At 45.6% G+C, this 20,000-nt stretch overlaps 1 protein-coding gene across 1 annotated transcript in view; it reads left to right on the plus strand.

The window, feature by feature from the left end:
• LOC136675335 (receptor-type tyrosine-protein phosphatase F-like) overlaps window positions 1-20,000 on the plus strand; it is a 186,576-nt gene that overhangs the window by 142,024 nt on the left and 24,552 nt on the right. The window contains exons 14-20 of the mRNA XM_066651822.1: window positions 3,536-3,653; window positions 4,580-5,158; window positions 6,275-6,372; window positions 8,188-8,444; window positions 10,268-10,349; window positions 10,834-11,064; window positions 16,679-16,827. Coding sequence (XP_066507919.1) covers window positions 3,536-3,653; window positions 4,580-5,158; window positions 6,275-6,372; window positions 8,188-8,444; window positions 10,268-10,349; window positions 10,834-11,064; window positions 16,679-16,827 — 1,514 coding nt within the window. The remainder of the gene's footprint in view (window positions 1-3,535; window positions 3,654-4,579; window positions 5,159-6,274; window positions 6,373-8,187; window positions 8,445-10,267; window positions 10,350-10,833; window positions 11,065-16,678; window positions 16,828-20,000) is intronic.

Raw genomic sequence — 20,000 nt, forward strand, 5'->3', positions numbered from 1 at the left:
GTTCTGTGGAGTGTGAGAGACTGTGAGACAGAACCAAACCTCCAGCATTCGTACCAGACCTCCCTAATTCTCTCAGCTGCCATCAGACTCACACGCAACACTCCAACCTGCATCCCACCAGGTGATGAGTCTATGGTGTTGTTCTCCTACAGAGAGAGAGAGAGAGAGAGACAGGAAAAAGAGAGAGAGAGCCAGGTTTGTGCGGGAGATAAATGAGCTCCTCGTGAATCCCCTTCCCTGAACTTTTAAAGGTAATTTGTGTGATTACAGTAATGAAAATACCGCACTGCGTTTAAAAAGGCTCTGATCATTTGCAGTTTCTGCTTCGTCTCTGTCATTAGAGTCTGTGTGGGAGGCTCAGCCAATCAGAGTGAGCCTTATTTAAATACAGAGCGTTTTAAGCACAGTCTGCTCCAACTGGAGCTCTATAATTAAACCAGACCTTAATTACAGCAGAGAAAACAGGGCCAAGTCACGTGAGGCTCGTCAGGCGAAGAGAGTCAGGAAGATTCTGTGTGTGTGTGTGTGTGTGTGTCTGTGAGTGTGTGTGTCTGTGAGTGTGTATGTCTGTATATTTCTGTGTGTGTGTTTGTGTACTATTATTTTTAGGTCATATGGGACATGTAGTAACTTTATACAACTATTTCCAGATGTATATAAAAGAATCATCCACAAGATTAAAACTACTGCCAAGTGATGTAATAGCACTGATAATCTGGTTACAGCACACTCTCGTGTGGAGGTGGTTTCCCATCTGGTCTGATCTCACAGAAGAGCAGCTGGAGCTCTTCTGAACACACACTGCTGAAAGGGTTAACGCCACTCTGATAGAACCGGGTCAGAACACACACTGCTGAAAGAGTTAAAACTGCTCTGATTGAACTGGGTCAGAACACACACTGCTGAAAGAGTTAACGTCGCTCTGATAGAACCTGGTCAGAACACACACTGCTGAAAGAGTTAACGCTGCTCTAATAGAACCGGATCAGAACACACACTGCTGAAAGGGTTAATGCTGCTCTGATGGAACCGGGTCAGAACACACACTGCTGAAAGAGTTAACGCTGCTCTAATAGAACCGGATCAGAACACACACTGCTGAAAGAGTTAACACTGCTCTGATAGAACCAGGTCAGAACACACTGCTGAAAGGGTTAATGCTGCTCTGATAGAACCGGATCAGAACACACACTGCTGAAAGGGTTAATGCTGCTCTGATAGAACCGGGTCGCAACACACACTGCTGAAAGAGTTAACGCCGCTCTGATAGAACCAGGTCAGAACACACTGCTGAAAGGGTTAATGCTGCTCTGATAGAACCGGATCAGAACACACACTGCTGAAAGGGTTAATGCTGCTCTGATAGAACCGGGTCGGAACACACACTGCTGAAAGAGTTAACGCCGCTCTGATAGAACCAGGTCAGAACACCGCTCACTGTGCATGAGGCTGAGTGACCCAGCTGTGACCCCTTCTCTCTCCTTGTTTATCAGTGAGACTGGGGCACCTATCACCTATGACCTTTGACCCTATCTTCCTATTAAATATGAGATATATTATTACTATAAAATAGTAAGTCATATTGCAAGCTTGTTTTTATGCGCCTTATCCACAGAAATATCTACATCTGATGTAATATTTATATCTGATTATACATTTAATACATAGCAGTAAATTCAGGCCACGATATGATTATCCTCGTAACATCTTCAGCATCAGGAATCTCTCTGATGTATCCCAGCATCCTTCATTAATCACACAGATGAAATTAATACATAGAGAAAGATCTGTCACGATTCATTCAACGTTTATAATGTAATTTACAAATGCCACACTTACAGAGCATGAGGAGAGAGGCGGTCAGGTGGGTATCTGGGTTACTCTGTGGATCCATGTAAAACAGCACTGATGCTGTATATGTATATATATATATTTATGGCCCTTTAATACACTGCAGTCGTATTTGATTAGATGAGAAGCGATAGTGAAATGGAAGCAGAGAGTAAACACGCTTTAAGGTGGGGGCCGTGAGTGGGATTTAAACGATTAGAGCTGACATTTTGTTTGTATTAAAGCAGCTCTTATATATGTACAGCTCTTATAATCCTGATGATGTGTGTGTGGGTGTGTGGGGGTGTGTGTGTTTCTAACAGGATTGCAGGTGTGTTCTTATCTCAGTGCCTGACTTTAATCACCAGTGCCTTTCCTCATTATTCATCCGTGTGTGTGTGTGTGTGTGTGTGTTTGTGTGCGCGCTGTGCACTAAGCTTTCCTCTCGCTCTCTTCCCTGCTCTCCTTGTTCTCTTTTGTTCCACTTTCCCCCCAGATTTCTCCTCCTCACTTGCTCCAGCTCGTGTCATGGATCTGAACTGTTGAAGCCCCTTTCTTCTGAAGGGTGTTTAATCAGTGAAACCCAGTCTGATCTTTAAGAGGACTTTTAAGCTCATTTCTAATCTGAATGTTCTAGATTCAACCTAGAACCTTCATCAAAGCGCTCTGTCCATCCACAGTCTGGAGGTGATGTATGTGGACCTCCAAAGTGTCACGATTTCTGTGGTCGGTTTGCGATAAATTGCCGCATTAAGGCTTAGCAGGTTTATTTAGGGTGTAGGTTTAGGGGACATCTCTCATGTTTCAGGTGTTTTAAGCAAATTTGGAAATGGAAAACGATTCCATTATTTAAAAATACAACAGGCGTTTTACACCAAGGATGACACTTGGTGGAGTGATGGAGTGAAGAGAGCTCCACCTGGTGGTAACATCTCAGCCTGCTAAATGTGAGTTGCAAATTTAATTAGAGGAATTCAATTCACAGTCAAATAATACAGACTATAAAAGGTTATAAATATCAAGATTATTATTATTATTATTACTGTTATTATAGAAGGTGCTTTAGTCGTCCAAAGTTGTGTAACATCAGAAGAAGAAAAAATGGGTGTGGCTTTGTCTTTAATCCAATGCACTGATACTGTCCCCTGTATCTACACAATACATTATTTGTTTTGTAATTTTTATCATTATTAATAGCTCGTTAATTAGATTTTAGCTGAAAAAATGTCTTTTATAATGTGATCATAATTGAATCTGTGTAAACATTTTAAAAGTTGTGACCCTCCAGCACAAATTTTTGACTCTTAATCGGACTAAACCCATCTGAGATGTAAACTTGATTGTTCCTAATGTCCTCTTAAAGACGTTTTGGTGAGATCCTAGACGCATGCGGTTCTGGTCGCCCTGGTTCTTCTCTGTTCTGCTGCTTGGAGTGCAGTGTGTTCTGGTTTAAGGAGAAAGTTCTGCCTTTAGAGCCATCAGAGCCGGGTCCGGGGCCTGTGGGGAAAACCCAAACTGTGAATTAGTGAAAAGCAAAAGTCTGATGGTTTTAAACACAGCTGTGTGTGGACATGGTGACAAGTTTCTGTGTGGGGTTTGGTTTGGTTTGGTTTGATGAAGTGTGGGTTGGGGGTGTGCGGTGCTCCAGGGGATTGGGGGGGGCTGTGTTTTCCTGGAGGGGCTCAGACGTTTCTGTCTTTAACAGGAGGCGATAATCACAGGACTCCTCTCTGAGACGTCATACTCCGTCACTGTGGCGGCGTACACCACCAAAGGAGACGGCGCTCGCAGCAAAGCCAAAGTCATCAAGACCACAGGAGCAGGTACCAGTCTAAACACATCCACTGATGTTGAAGGGGGCCACGTGTGTTTCAGAATTTGTGGTGCTGAGCTGAGAACAGAGTGATTCAGAGCGGTTGGGCTGTAGAGACTGGTGGTGGTGAATGGAACCAGACGTCTTTGTGTGTATATTTCTATCTTTCTGTGTCTATATACTGTGTTTAGATCATTATATTACCTCTCCATCATCTCCTGTGACCTTCACATGTCTATTGAGTTGATGAGGAACAATGAGGATGAGGACAGAAAAGAGTAGGAAAGCTTGGGACTAGGTAGACGTCTGGTTCCATTCACCACCACTATGAACAGTTTCTAACTACAGCATTGATACTTGTTGATTACCTTAAAGGAACACTAGGTATTTCTGCTCCTGGGCTCCGCCTAGGTTTACAGTGTGTGATTCACTTTTACAGCTCTGTCCTGAAGTCAAAGGGGAGGGGTTGGGAGGTGGTTGGTGTGGTGCAGTGGTAACACCATTGGCTCGCATGTGAAAGACATGGGTTTGATTCCAGGTCTGGGTAACCAATAAGAGTCCTTGGGCAAGACTCCTAACACTGCACTGGCCTACTTGTAATACCAGTAAACTCGTTAGATTCTGAGGATAAGAGCATCTGTCAAAAAATGCCATAAATAAATGTTTCTAACTCTCCTTCCAAAGTTACATAGTGCAGTTTCTGCGGTGCTGAGCCTAGAGTAGCAACAATAGAGGCTCTGTTCTCACTGTTACAGCTCAGTGGAGCATCACAATGATTTTGATTGATTTTTTAAGCTAAAAATACAACCTAGTGTTTCTTTAACTGAAATTAAAATTAGTTGTGGACCCAGACACTGAGAGACCCCATTTAAAAAGCTCAGATCAGCATGAAATCAATAGATTTGAGTGGTCTACATGTTTCACACCTCTCTCCAGTTCCTGGAAAACCCACAATGATCATCAGCACCACGGTGGGCAACACGGCCCTCATCCAGTGGCAGCCTCCCAAAGACATGGTGGGCGAGCTGATGGGCTACCAGCTGCGCTACAAGCGCGTGGACGAGGAGGCCTTTACGATGCGGGAGTTCAGACGCTCGGACGACCACTACACGGTCACTGGGCTGTACAAAGGCGCCACGTACACCTTCCACCTGAGTGCCAGGAACCGCGCCGGCCTCGGGGATGAGCACGTGAAGGAGATAAGCACTCAGGAGGACGTCCCCTCCGGCTTCCCCCTCAACCTCAGTGTGGTGGGACTCACCACCACCACCACACGCCTTACCTGGGACCCCCCTGCCGTCTCGGAGAGAAACGGACGCATCACACAGTACAACGTGGTCTACCGGGATATCAACAGCCACCAGAACTCCACCAACCGCACACAGGACACGCACATGACCCTCCAGGGCCTCCGTCCAGACACCACCTACGACATCCGAGTCCAGGCCTTCACCAGCAAGGGGCCGGGACCCCTCAGCCCCAGCATCCAGAGCAGGACCATGTCCACCTCTCCAGGTCAGTGGGGACAGGGAGAATGAACAAGTGAACTGTCCACAGGTGTGAGTGGGTGAGTGTGTGAAACTGTCCACAGGTGTGAGTGTGTGAGTGACTGGGTGAGTGTGTGAATCTGTCCACAGGTGTGAGTGTGTGAGTGACTGGATGTGTGTGTAAAACTGTCCACAGATGTGAGTGAATGGATGAGTGTGTGAAACTATCCACAGGTGTGTGTGTGTGAGTGACTGGGTGAGTGTGTAAAATTGTTCAAAGGTGTGTGTGTGTATGTGTATGACTGGGAGAGTGTGTGAAACTATCTACAGGTGTGTGTCTTTGTGACTGGGTGAGTGTGGTAAACTGTCCATGGGTGTGTGTGTGTGTGCGTGTGAGAGAGGCTGGGTGAGTGTGAAATTTTCCACGTGTGTGAGTGACTGAGTGAGTGTTTCTATCAGAAGCTAGAAATCAGTCAATTCTAAAATAGGAATACACACACACACACACACACACACCTTGATTCTTATCTCTTTTGTGCGTTAGAGATTACTGATGATAATCTCTCCGTTTTCTGCTTTATCACAGCAGATGTGCTGCTACGTCGCCACAATAAAAGTCCTGTTAAACATCAGCCACACACCTGTACACTGCACTGCAGACAGCTGTCTGAATATTTCAAAACACTCAGATAAACACGCCGACACACTGCACCAGATTCACCAGGTGTTGTTTTAAGGCGGTGTGAAGAACCCTCTCTGTATGGGTTCTGTTCTCTTCTCTGAGCTTTCATCACAGCTACAGCCTTACGGCCCTTTAACGCTGTGAATACTTTACCACTGTTGTTTATTTATAACGTAATAAAAGAAATTTTATGTGTAGACGAAGAATTAAATTTTCATAGGATGCTCTTGGCTGTACGTTTTTTTTTTGTTAGTGGACTATTCTTAGTCCAGCTATGACACTGAGGGGTTTAAAAACTCCAGCAGCACTGCTGTGTCTGATCCACTCGCACCAGCTCAACACACACTAACACACCACCACCACACCGCCAGTTTCACTGAGCATGGTTTTAATGATTTGGATGATTGATGCTTGTGTGGGGGGGGGGGTTTTCTCTTTAACTAATGTGTTTTTCTCTTGTAGCCTTCGCCACGAGTTTCGGCGTGAAAGCCGTGATGAAGACCTCGGTTCTTCTGACCTGGGAACTTCCTGAAAACTTCAAATCCCTGGTGCCTTTTAAGGTAGGACTCGACGGCACTCCCGAGGCGGAGGAAATGAGGCGGAGATGGGGATAAGTGGATGGGAATGTAGTAGGAGAGTGGAAATGAGGATTGTTTGTCTTTAATGTGCTTCTTTTTATGACCGTCCATAAAAGACAATTTGCTGGAATAGCCGGATCCTGCTCGCATTCCCTCCTCGGTGATTAGACTACAACTGCTCTGGAATCCCACTCTCTTTTAATGCTGTTGGGATCCATTCAGAGCCTTTCTCTTTCTCGCTATGCCTTTAAAAGGGCAAGTCCACTGAAGTTTCTCAAATTCGGTGTAATTGAAGGCATTCAGTGTTTTGATTAGTGGTAGAGGAGGTATTATGGGCTGTTGATGATGCCAAATAGTGGGAGATCTGGGATTAGTCTTTCTTACATGTACCTGTCCACCATAAATGTGGTTTATTAATATGTTTTACTCCCAAACCTTCCCAAAATGGTCATAAAACCATGTCCATGGCTCCTTAGTATAGGGACTATGTCCTCTTAAATGGGAATTCCACATATTTTTATTATCTTTGCACAATTCAATGGTGTTTTTTATAATGTTTCCATGTGAAATTATCAATTTTAGAGCCTCTGAACTCTTTACAATCGTAGTGAATGGGACCAGACGTCAAGAACAGTACATTAAAGAGCAGATGTAGTCGTCTTTCAGCTCAGGGTTAAAGGGTTAAAACCCCACTCACTCATGGCTGAAGGAATCTACAAACCGCATCATTATCCCATCAGTCCGGAGATGGAAAGCCTATCAGAGCTGTCCCTCAGTCTGTGAGGCTTCACTCCTCTGTCCATTACAATAATCCCATTACAGTAATAAGCGTGCGGTCCAGACACAGTGAGAAACAGCGAGACTGATGCGTCTCCGCGAGCCTCTCTGAGCGACGCCCAGCAATCTGCTGATGCCATTGCACTGCGGCTGATGGATTAAAGAGTCGGCCATAAAGGCAGTCTTATGCTGTTGAAATAAAACGTGTCTGAATGCCATTGAACTTTCCAAACACAAATTCCATCACCACTAGTCAGTCCCCAGTGACCGAGGGAGCCTGTTTTACCGCTGCTGCTCAGCTCTACTTGGTGGTTAGCAGCCTGCTCCCACCGCTGCTGTCTGTGCTGTTGTCTGCTGGTGGCCTTTGTTTTGTGTGCTATTATTTGGCACTTTTCCACTGCATGGTCCCTACTCTACTGGATTCTACCCTCTGTTTAGTCCCCCTTTTGAAATGTATCCAGTGTCGTCCAACTAACGGGAACAGCTGGCTTTGGAAACCACATCAACAGCGACGTTAACATTAAGAATTATTGATTCATTGTGTATTGTTGTTGTAGTTTAGACAGATCAGTAGAGTTTGTTCCTTCCTTGTTGCAGTGTCCAGTTCTCACTGGATTGTTTTGTCGGCCACGGATCCAAGAACCTCTTCAAAAGGCCACGGTGTAATTATACGAGCTGCCATTGTGAGTTGGAAAATGTCGAGTTGGTTGACTCTCTCAGGACAATCAACAAGGTTTACATGCCATGGTTTAGTCCCTACTTGACTCTCTGAACCACGAGAGAACTGGGACTAAAAAAGAACTCAGGACCAGGACCAGGGCCAAATTTACCTGTCGGAGAAGCAGAAAAGTCAAGTATAGTCCAGTAGAGTTGGGGTTATGCAATGGAAAAGCACCCATTGAACGCACTTGGAGTTTTTGAAAAGATCTTTGTAAATGCAATGTGTTATTATTTTTATAAACAATGTGTAAATGAGCTCACTTTGCGTCTCTGCCCTCTGTGTCTTTTCCTCCGGTGTAGATCCTGTATAATCAGCAGAGTGTGGAGGTTCATGGGAACACGAAGAGGAAGCTGATCATTGGCCTGAAGCCAGACACCAACTACTCCTTCGTCCTGATGAGCCGGGGGAACAGCGCCGGTGGTCTCCAGCAGCAGGTCTCCATCCGGACCGCCCCAGACATTCTGAAAACCAAACCCATCCCCCTCAGAACCGACCAGACCAAAGATGGACAACTCACCATCCACCTTCCTCGAGTCCCCTCCCCCGCCTCTGTCAGGTCAGTCGCGTAGAAATGCGTTCATGACAGTGGTCCCTTCAAGTGCAGTTCACATCAGAAGTTTATGCTCCAAAGAGTGGGTCGACCACATGGGGGTGGTCATATTGAAAAGCCCAGTAGGTATCAGTCCAAAGCTGTGTTTTACATTAATTCAAACCTCAAAACCTTTGTCTCTATCTCACCCCCGTTTCCTCCAGAATGTAAGCACCCCGAGCGACAGCTGGAACATTCACACTCATGTTTTTCCTCACGTTGCAGTCCCTCAGTCTGTTCCTGTGATAGATTAAAATCTCATTATCCCTTGTACAAACACAGACTTCGTCCCAAAGTAAAGTCTGCAGACCTGTTTGGGGCTGGGGAGCTGCGGTTGCCAGATAACCGTAATAAAACCCCCCTCAATTACACTGTATTTATACCCTGCATTTACACTGTAATTACACCTTCCATACGAGGGGGAGTTCAGTCAACTCAGCGTTTTTCCTGCCTCTCATTCACTCGTTACATATTCACTCTCTTCTTCCTTTCATTCACTCATTTTTGTTTTATTTCTCCCTCATTTTTTTGCTTTCTTTGTCCCGCACACTTACTTTTGTTCTTTCATTTTCTCACTTTCTCACACTTCTGTCTCGTGTCTGCTTTTCCTATTTTAACTTCACTGGCTTGTTCTTATTTCTCTCTCTCTCTCTCTCTCTCTCTCTCTCATATACACCCTTCTTTTAAAGTCTCTCTCAAAATCCTTATTCTCTCTCTCTCTCTCTCTCTCTCTCTCTCTCTAAAAGCTTCCATTATCCTCTCGTCCTCCACTCTTCCTCTCGTTCTGCCATTACTCTGCACTCAGAGGCTCTTTAAAGTTTACAGTTCGGGTCTGAGGGTCGTTCCTGTCCTCCCTCCTCCTTGAGAATAGGTGCCGTTACACCCGCTCTAGAACCTCTATTTCCTCATTGACCCTCATGAGTGAAGTGCTGGACTTTCAGAACGGAGGCCGGGAGTTTCCCTTTACTCTCAGAGGAGCAGTGTGTGCTAAGAGGATTGTTTTAACCCTTAGACGGGTTGCCAGTGATATCAAAACCATGCTGTAATTTTCTGACTATTTGTGACTAAACAGTCTAATGACTTTACGTCATTAAAACAACAAAGACCCCCTTTAGAAAGTGCAGACCCTAAATTTAAGTCCATGTTGTGTTTGTGTTTGAAAGTAGCAGAGATTGTACTTTTATATAATATTAAAATTAGGTGGAAAAAGATTTAATTGAAACAAAGACCTTTATTTTAAATTTTTCCAGGTTTTTTTTTATTGTTTGCAGACATTGTGTTAGAAAAACGACAAAAGACTCAAACATATTCCTACAGAATTCAAATTAAATTTAAACCTAATGTACAATATAATACTCTCTGACCGGGCGGAGATTCGCTGTGAGTTGCGGATGAGAAAAGACGGGGTTCAGGTTGTTGCCGGGCGCTCACTTCACTCTCAGGCGAAGATTGTTTTTTCTTTTCTCTAAAATTGTAGAAATGAAAGTCTCGGCCTCTAACACTGACCAGCACTGACCACTGGACTGACTGGACCAGATCATCTCACCCTGGGCAGGAAGGGACTGGTGGAGGAGTGCATATGGATGAGTGGATGGATAGAGGAATTAATCCATCTACTCATCTGTCTATTAACTTTGAGGATTAATCAACACAATCCATCTATCATTTCATCAGCCTTTCCCTTAATCCACTCGTCCATCCATCTATCCATCCATCCATCAGATTAGGATGTCTGTATTAAAGACCCCTCTCTCTCTCTCTCTCTCTCTCTCTCTCTCCCCTCCGTCTAGGTGGTACTACATAGTGGTGGTCCCTGGTTCTCTAGCGTCCTCTCGCAGGTGGGAGAACCCAGACGAGATGGAGCTTGATGAGGTGAGGCATATTTACTCACTGATCAGCCATAACATTAAAACCACCTCCCTATTTCTACAATCAACAGTCCATGTCACTGTAGTCCATCTGTTACTCTGCATACTTTGTTAGCCCCCTTTCACCCTGCTCTGTAACTCCCACGAGCCCCCACAGAGCAGGTATGATTTGGGTGGTGGATCATTCTTAGTGCTGCGGCGACACTCATGGGGAGGTGGTTTGTTAGTATGTGTTGTGCTGGTGCGAGTGGATCAGACACAGCTGTGCTGCTGGAGTTTAAACCCCTCACTGCTGGACTGAGAATGATCCACTAACCAAAAAAATTCAGCTGACAGCGCCCTGTGTCCACTGATGAAGGACTATAGGATGACCAACGATGTAGGAGTGTCTAACAGAGAGGACAGTGAGTGGACACGGCTTAAAAACACACAGGTTGAGTGTAAAATCTAGACCTAGATGTGAACATCATTCCTATTGTGTTTCTCAGCTCCTGGAGACCAGCGAGGGTCCGCTCCTGAGACGAAAGCGCCGGCACTCTGAACAGGCCAGGCCCTACATCGCAGCCAAACTGTCCCCCCTGCCTGAGACCTTCACGCTCGGAGACAGACAGTCGTATAACGGCTTCTACAACCGCCCGGTGCCCAGTAACCAGCCCTACCAGTGCTTCGTGATGGCAGAGCTGATGGATCAGTATCACCCTGCGGGCAACGAGAAGCAGGTACTGGAAACGGGCTTTTGTATAATATGTACATTCAAAGAGTCATCTAATTTCAGTGTGTCCTGAGACCACTAACACTTTACAGCAGCAGTCACAGCCTCTGCTCTTCTGGGGAAAGCTTTACATCCAAAACTTACTGAGGTCAGATGCTGACGTTAGATGTACAGAAGCATGGAATGAAGTGGGATGCTCTGGAGCAGCTGCACATGAGCTTTAAGCCATTGCCCAGTGGCAAGCGACGGCTAGAGAGGGTTAAGAGTGAACCCCCTCAGCATTGGTCAGTGGATCTTTGCACTCTGTGGAGCGATGGAGCTCTGTCTAGTTCCTCCGGGAGGAGTTGGAGTGACGTTATTGATCCAGAGCTTACTGTCCAACATCAGCACCACTAAAGGTTTGAGGCCGAATGCCATTAAATCTACTGCTTGAGTATGATCAGGGGAACAGAGGCGCGTGTGTTTACTCCCTGCATGTGTGTTTACAGCACCGTTTACTCAGATGATCTCCTCTATGCACCTATCCTCATGTGTCAGATCGTCCTCATGACGTCCAACTCTGCTGGAGCTTTATTAAAGAGCCACCGCTCTGCTGTGTGCCTGGAGGTTATAGGGTTAATGGAGCAGGCTTGAATTTGCGGCGGCTTCTGGAGCAGAACGGAGCTCAGGACCACACCACTCTGTCTCTCTTCAACATCCGTGAGCTTCGACGGATCTGGATCCCAACTCAGAATGATGTCAGTTACATCACAGGCCTGGGGGGGTTTGGGGGGTGGGGTCAGGGGGAGCGTCATCAGAGCACTGATCTCACGCGGGCGATCACATGGTATTCACGTTAGAATGATACATTTAGTGATAATCAATTCTAGCGGTGGTCCTGGGTGCATTTCCAGGCTGTTTCCAAATATAATCATCGTTATTTACTGTTGAAATAATTACATTAGAAACAAGTTACATTTTTGTAATTATTATACTTTTAAAAATTACACTGAAGCAACACCAACGTAATCAAAGAGAACGGGAATCTGACACACACACACACACACACACAGACAGAGAAGCAGCAGGGGAGGGATAAGAGAGGGAATGTAGAGGGAGAAAATAAGGCTGTAGGGGAGTAGAGACAGAGAGAGGGAAAATGAGAGTTGAAGCAAAAGAAGGCAAGATTAAAGGAATACAATGTAAGATTTGGGCGGCACGATGGCGCAGCAGGTAGTGGCGCAGTCACACAGCTCCAGGGACCTGGAGGTTGTGGGCTCCAGTCCTGCTCCAGGTGACTGTTTGTGAGGAGTTTGGTGTGTTCTCCCCGTGTCCACGTGGGTTTCCTCCGGGTGCTCCGGTTTCCTCCCACCACACATCTCTCCAAACCCACAGGTTGGTAGGTCGATTGGTGACTCAAAAGTGTCAAACACCTCTATCTCTTTTACTCACTCACTCTCTTATCGAGTGATGTTTACAAAAGTACTGAACAGCTCTCTGGGCTCCAGCTGATGTTGAGCCGGGGGAATGTGTGTAATCGAATAAAATAATGTTGACTACATGATAAAACCCATATATCGCTCATAATACACACTGGACCATGTTATTAAACCATAAAGTGTAACTTTGGTGGTACACTAGCCGTTATAACCACAGCAAACTCACCGTAAAGCACTTGTTAACAGAATCGATGTCCAGTGCTAAAAATTCAGCTAATCCGACTAAAGTAAGCAGGCGCCAGCACTCACCCTTGTTCATCAGTAACTCTCAAAACCTGATTATAACACTGTCCTCAACAAGGCTTGGGTTCCACCGACACAAAGTGTAACTTCAGTCATTTAATCCACACAGTAACCAGCGAAAAGCACTTATTACCAAAATGCTAAAAAGTGACTGCTCTGTAACTCTCAAAAACTGATTATAGCACGTCCGTCACTAAAACTATCACTAACTAGCAACGAAACACATGAAAAAGGGCGCTAAATACTTACTGCTCCAACGTGTGTCCTCAGGTCTGTTTCAGCTCACTCTCTGTGTAAATTTAGCACTCTCTCTCTCTCTCTCTCTCTCTCTCTCTCTCCTCCTCGCTCTCTCTGCCATAATGTCCACACCAAGAATCCCAAGCTAGATTGTTCTTGTAGCCAGGCAGTAATCCACCTGTGAGATATCTGCCGTTAAGCGTTACCCTTTTCTCATGAGAGTCCTTCACCCCATGATTCAGAAGTTGCTTAGTGCAGTAAACCGGAAGAGGACCCGGCGTAGCTGCAACACAGGCTCTTTTCTCTCTATAACAGCTCCATGGAACATTACAATCATTTAGAAGCTATAATCTTAAGGTAGAAATACTAGTGTTCCTTTAAGGGAGAGAGAGTAAAACAAACAGCGTCTCACTCACAAGGTTTTAACTCACTCGACCGTGTTGAACAGGTTGAGGATTCATCACAAGGGGGCGCTTTTGGCACTCTAACTCTGTGTGCTTTGAGAGGCAGGAAAGCAGCTTGAGCCCACACCAGCAGGATTGAATGTGTCTGTGTGAAATGAAATGGAACAGCTGCACATGAGCCTATGGTCACTAAGCTGAGCGCCAGGCCTCGCCTGGAGGTGTTACTGTACTCCGAGCCTTTTCAGCTGCGATGTAATGCAGTGTTGAGTGAGAGAGGAGTTTGGAAGGAGAGGGAGTCTGCCCCCGATCGCCCTCCTAACGCACCGCTGTCAGAGCAGATGGATGAGAGACTGTTTAGGTCTCAGCGGAGCATTGGACCCCTGGGGGCTGAAAAAAGAGCAGCTCAGAATAAGGGCTCTGGGCGGAAAACATCAGGCGCCACATTTAAAAATCACTCGTATTTCATCAGCAGCTCCCCCTCAAACAACAGGAGTCACAACCCAGAGAGAGAGACAGAGAGAGAGAGAGAGAGAGAGGTGTGGCTTGGTGTACAAGTATCACCCAGAGCACATAAACAAGCCAGAGGATGTGTGAAATGGGATGATAGATAGCGAGTGTGTAAACAGTCATTTAGAGAGAGAGAGAGAGAGAGAGAGAGAGGTGTTAGAGCAACTGCAAGTAGAGGAGAGCGGGGAAAGGGAATAAAGAAGAAGGGAGGAGATGGGGAGCGGAGGATAGAAGGAGAGTGATAGAGTTGCATGTTCAAGCAGCTGAGAGGAGAGAGTAGAGAGAGAGAAGTGGAAGTGAATGAATGCGAGAGAGAGATAAGCAAGAAACAGAGGAGAGAGAGAGCGCTGGAGGGGGTCAGTGAGGGAGGGGGTCAGCGAGGGCCTGCAGCAGACGGCGTGTTTGGGACAGATAAAGTGTTAGCATTAGCGTGTAGCGCCACCCCACCGACGCCCTGCACTCAACAGCCAAAAGACTATAAACAGATCCATCTCCTCTGCTCTTCTGAGGAGGCTTTATATTGGATGAGGGAACATAGCTGTGAGGATCAGATGGTGCTCAGCCACATTATCCTTAGCAAGGTCCTTAGAGGAACCGGATGGAGCCCCATGATTCAATCACAGTCCCACAGTGCAAGGCCCAGTGACGTTACACTCATGTGCAGCTGCTCCAACACGTCTCGTTCATGTCGGTGTTCGCACTGGGTCCAAAGAGATGTGAATCACCTTTCACCTTTCGGACATAGTGCATTACTTCGGCGGGATGTTGTAATGTTTTGGCTCGCTAACTCCTTTCAACCTCTCTCCCTCCCTCCTCCCTCTGGTCTCACACTCGGTTGTCTCTATCCCTCTTTCTCTGTCTCTCTCTCTGTTGTCTCTCTCGCTCTCTCTCTGAAATGTGAGGAGGAAAGATAAAGCCTCTGCTCCTGTGAATATTCTGTTATCAGCTCAATTAATATCAGAGCTGTGTTAGAGAAGACTGCGGCTAATGATCCGGATTAAAGAGAGAGAGAGAGAAGGGGTGGGTCTGTCCGTCCTCTGTGTCCTCTCCTCTTTCTTTCTCTTGTCTGTCCGTTCCTGATCTCTCCGCTTCTCTTTCTCACTGTCAGTCTGAGTCAGTGTTGCTGAGCAGAGAAAAAAGACAGGAACAAGGTTTTCCTCTGTTTTCTTTTCACTCTGGAAAAGCAGATTCCTGGTCACCAGGCTCAATGCCAAGCACAGGCCGGGGGCTGTAAATAGAATTCCCTCCAGTGTGTTTGGGATGACTAGGAGAGGTGCTAGTGATCCAGAGCTAATGATGTGGTTGCAGCTAGATGCCATCAAATCCACACAGCAGTGTAACAAACCCCTAGGATCCATTCTTCTGGGAAGAGTACAGTCTGCAGAGAGGAGGAACACACTCCTGATTAATACACCACTGACCACTGTCTTTTCTTTGGTGCCCTTTGATGCTGTCCTTTCAATTGCGCATGAACACACACACACACACACACACACACACACACATACACACAGCCAGAGTGTGTGAGAACAGGGCTTTATGGTAATGCGTGGTGACTCTGAGGGCTGAAGGATTGTACAGGAGTCTTGTTAACAATATTCTGTGTGTGTGTGTGAGTGTGTGAGTGTATGAGTGTGTGAGTGTATGTGTGTGTGTGTGTGTGTGTGTGTGTGTGATCATACAGCATGAAAGAGTCTCAGGACACTGGCTGGGAAATCCCTGCAGGCCACAGACCATGGCTCTTGGTTTTCATTAAAGGCTGCAGTGGACATTTCTGTGGTCAGTTCTAAGAGACAGGCTGAGACATATGTCCACCTTCTGTCCTCCTGGTGTCCACCTCAGAAAACAATCATAAATATGATGAATAATATTTGTAAAATATTATTAATATAAAATATAAACATAGGAACCTGTATTAATCACCTTGTACCTGCAGCTGTTTAAAGCAACTCTAGGTAAGAGTCCTTATTGTTGATCTTGGGCTTCCCCCTGCGAAGGACTGGCGCCCCCTCCAGGGTGTGTACCCGCCTTGCGCTCAGTGTCTCTGGGGAGGCTCCGGACCCACCACGACCCTGACCTGGATAAGCGGTTTTAAGGTGGTTTCCTACCCTCCTCCAGAAGTTACATAGTGCCGTCTCAGCAGTGCTGAGCCCACAGTTACAATAGTAGAGGGCCTGCTTTCCTTATTTCAGCTCAGTGGAGCATCACAATGATCTTGAAGCTGCAATTTTATGGTGAAAAATACTACCTAGTGTTGCTTTAATGTGTGACGTCTATAAGACACACACCCACAGAACACTTCACACTTTCGGCCCTGGGGGGATTGATCTTATAGAGGCTGAAATCCATTCTATAAAACAGTGAGTGTAGTATTTGTGTATGACCTCTGTATGTCCTCTGTCCGCTGTAAACTGTGGAGACGCTGTGGACACTTGTGTACCATGTTGTTTAGAAAACGACGACCAGAACAAACAGCTGGTAAACATTCAGAGCAGACGCAGCCGTCGCAGCCGGACCACACAGCACTAACAAACGATGAAGGAGATGCGAGGAGAACACGGCTCACACAATGAGCGCTGGAGAGAGACTGAGAGTGTGTGAGATGGTGGGGAGTAACAGCAGGGGGCGCTACATTTCACGTCAGTGCGGTGGATCCAGTGTAGTGCACTGCACTGCTTTCTGGAGCCCTCTGATATTGTGTTTTAAAGTAACTGGTAAAATTACCTCTTTCTCTCTCTCTCTCTCTCTGTAGAGGATGTTTTCTGCGAGTCCGTACTCAGACCCGATCACGGTGGGTCCTTCCCCGATCAAGGAGCACCCGGAGATGCTGTGGGTGATGGGTCCCGTCCTCGCTGTGGTCCTCATCGTCATCATTGTCATCGCCATCCTGCTCTTTAAAAGGTGAGGACATTCACGACAGGGTTTATTACAGACTCTCGGACACACCCAGACCACTAGGTGTCAGTGTAAGGGAATGAGCGCCCCTTTAACTTTCGGTGTAAATGAATATTGTCGTTTTGGGTTAGTTTCTGTGGATTATTAACGTTTAAATTATTGCAAACGAGAGTCCTTAAATTACATTAACAGAGTAAACTTCAACAAATGAGACGATTTACACCGGTTGCTTCAACTGTGACAGTGTACGCAAGATTAAACACACTGCCAGGTGAAGTGCGTAACACTGATGATCTGGTTAGAGCACCCCCTGTTGATTGGGGGTGGGTGTAAATCAGATAATGACTGAACAATCAGATCTTGAAGCTGATGCTGAGGCAGAAGAAATTGCCATTTCTCCCTTTGACCCTTCACTCACTGTCAGATATAACCCCCACCACCCCTCTCACCCCTTCTCGATAGGGGGCGCTGTAACCCGATCCTCTGTGTATATCACTTTCCCTAAACTTTCCTGTCTCCATAAGTGGGATTATGTTGTGTATATAATCTTAGTTCATTCTAAGTTCATTGATCATTCCGTTTGATCCGTGAGCTTTAAAGTTTAGATGATGGAGCACGCTCAACACTGCAGTCTGTCTGTTAACCCCCCACGTGTTTGATGTTTCTGCTGAAGTTTCAGAGTCATCAGGTCAGAGACGCATATGTTTCTATATCAGAAACCTCATTATAATGTTAATAAATGATAAAGGAGTTCTGAAAGTCAGCGTCTAGTTATGTTTATCCTCTCGCCGGTGGCTCGCTGGGAAAGTAGGTCGCCTTGTTTCCGCGTCGGCGTCTAATAAAGAGCCGTAGATGAGCTGCAGATAAGTGAAGGTTACTATTAATTGCATCATGCTTTTTGTATTCGTCTCTCTCCCTCTCCCTCTCCCTCTCCCTCTCTCTCTCTCTCTCTCTCTCTCTCTCTCTCTCAGGAAGTCACACTTCTCTGTTCTCTTCTCTCTGTACCGCTAAGTCTCTTTATACACACCACACACACAGGGTTATTATATAGATGCTGACTACTGTAAAGGCCACCTTCTTTGTCATTAAAGGTGCAATAAGCAATTTTTTTCCCATGTTCTAACGCTGGGAAACATTGGCTGTCAGGGTTGTTGTTGTTCTCCACCAAAGTTCGCCCTTGACCTCTGCGCTAGTGCATTAGTGACCTACAAAAGCACAGAGAGGCTGTCCGGTGAAATTGCCTACTGCACCTTTAAACGACCACAGTCTCTGCTCTTAAAGGGCCGTTATCGTGAAAAAGCTAAAAAGCCCTTGCTGTGTATTAAAGTGATATATGACAACTGCAGGAACATTGATCACTGATAAGACAGCCTTCATGGTTGTGATGTCACAGCCATGAACACATATTGTTTGTTCTTTTACTCTTTCTTTCATTCTTTGTATGTTTATACGGTCTGTTTTTTCTTTCTTTTACATTCTTTCTTTAAGTCTGTCTTTCTTTCCTTCATTTTCATTTACTTTATTTCTGAATGTCTTTCTCCCGTCATTTAATTTCATTTATTTGATTTCTTTCTTTTTTTATATACAGTATATATATATATATATAGCGCTATCGTTTTGTCACTTCACACGTCATCTTTGAATTTTCTGACTCTAATCACGTCTGTCTCTCGATCTTTTCCTTCTGCAAACACAGCAAACAGGAGAGGTAGGTTCCCTGAGTTCTCCACCTGTCTTCCATCATCCATCACTCTCTCATCACTGCGTCCGCTGCACTCCTTGGTTCTGCTGCTTTTAAAACTCTGCACACTTAAAAATGATGGTCCTACAGGGGTTCTATATTAAAGGAGTTTGTGACAAGCTTGACATTGTAACAATAGAGGAACTATTGATGCAAAAACCCTTTAATCCTGCAAAAGTTTCTCACATGTCCAGGGTTCTATTTAGAATCATTTGCTTTAATAAAGAACCACTGTAGAACCATCAGTTTTAAGTGTGCATTAGAACAGTAAACCTAATCTCCCCTCCGCCGAGAAATGTTCAGGGCCTGGAGCCCACCCCGCGTCCCTCTCATGATAACATCTGGAGAGCAAACAAAACAAAGTCAACCTTTAACATCTGGAGAGCAAACAAAACAAAGTCAACACAATAGTTATCTAACGGACATGTTCTTCACCTCACTCTATCTCCTCTCCTCACTCTCTCACTCAGGCATTTGTTCACTCTTCTTCCTTCTCACACTCTCTCTCACACTTTCTCTCTGAATGAGGCACTCACTGCTTCCATCACTCTCTCCCCTCAGCCAGTCACTCTTCTTCCCTTAGCCGCTAGCTCACACAATCACCCAAACACTCAGTAATTCATTCTGAGTCGGTCAAACACTCGCCTTCACTCTTTAGCCTTTAGGTCACTGTAATTGGTGTTTTTCCAGAACGTTCTTCAAGGTGGAGACTTTTGAAAACACAGTTGTGTCTGTTCTCGCGTAGATGAAGGTAAACGGATATTTTTGGAAACGCTGACGTCACACACTGTGCCTGTGTTGAGCGGAAAAACAAATAGCTCCTCACTTCCTCTATAGTGAAGTACATAAGTCATTAATCTACAGTGACATGCAGCTAGCACTAGATCTCAGATTCCCATGAACAAATGTAAACGATGCTGTATTAGAAATATATAATGCACTGTTAGGCTCTAGAGTCAGTAATTTGGTGGCTGAGTAGTTTGTAAACCCGTATGTTTCTCTCTTGCTTCGTGATGTTTTGATGTCTCTCTTTAAGAGGTGCTATGGCCCCCTACTGGACTGGCGTGATAATGCAGCCGTTTTCATATTCATCTGAACAGGGGTATTTTCAAAAACAAAGAGAGAAAAATCTCCATTTTTAAACATGAACTGATCCGCTGAGTTTTCAGCTGCGGTCAGGAGTGTAACGCTGCTGTTCCGCGTGTCCTTTCCCACCCTCTCCCTGCTTCTTGTGTTGGTTTGGATCCTCCTCTCTCCTCCTGAAGGTGACTGGAGCTGTGCCTCCTCACCTGGGTATGAAAGACCTATTGTAAAGTAAATGCCAGGCTGGCAGCTGCTGCAATAGAAATGTTCCTGTCGTCAAAGCTGACATTTCCCTCCGCCAAACCACTTTGTTTCCCTCCTTTCTTTCCCCCCTCGTCTCCTCTCTGCTGCCCTT

This window comes from Hoplias malabaricus, chromosome X1 (assembly GCF_029633855.1).
Source record: "Hoplias malabaricus isolate fHopMal1 chromosome X1, fHopMal1.hap1, whole genome shotgun sequence".
NCBI lineage: Eukaryota > Metazoa > Chordata > Actinopteri > Characiformes > Erythrinidae > Hoplias > Hoplias malabaricus.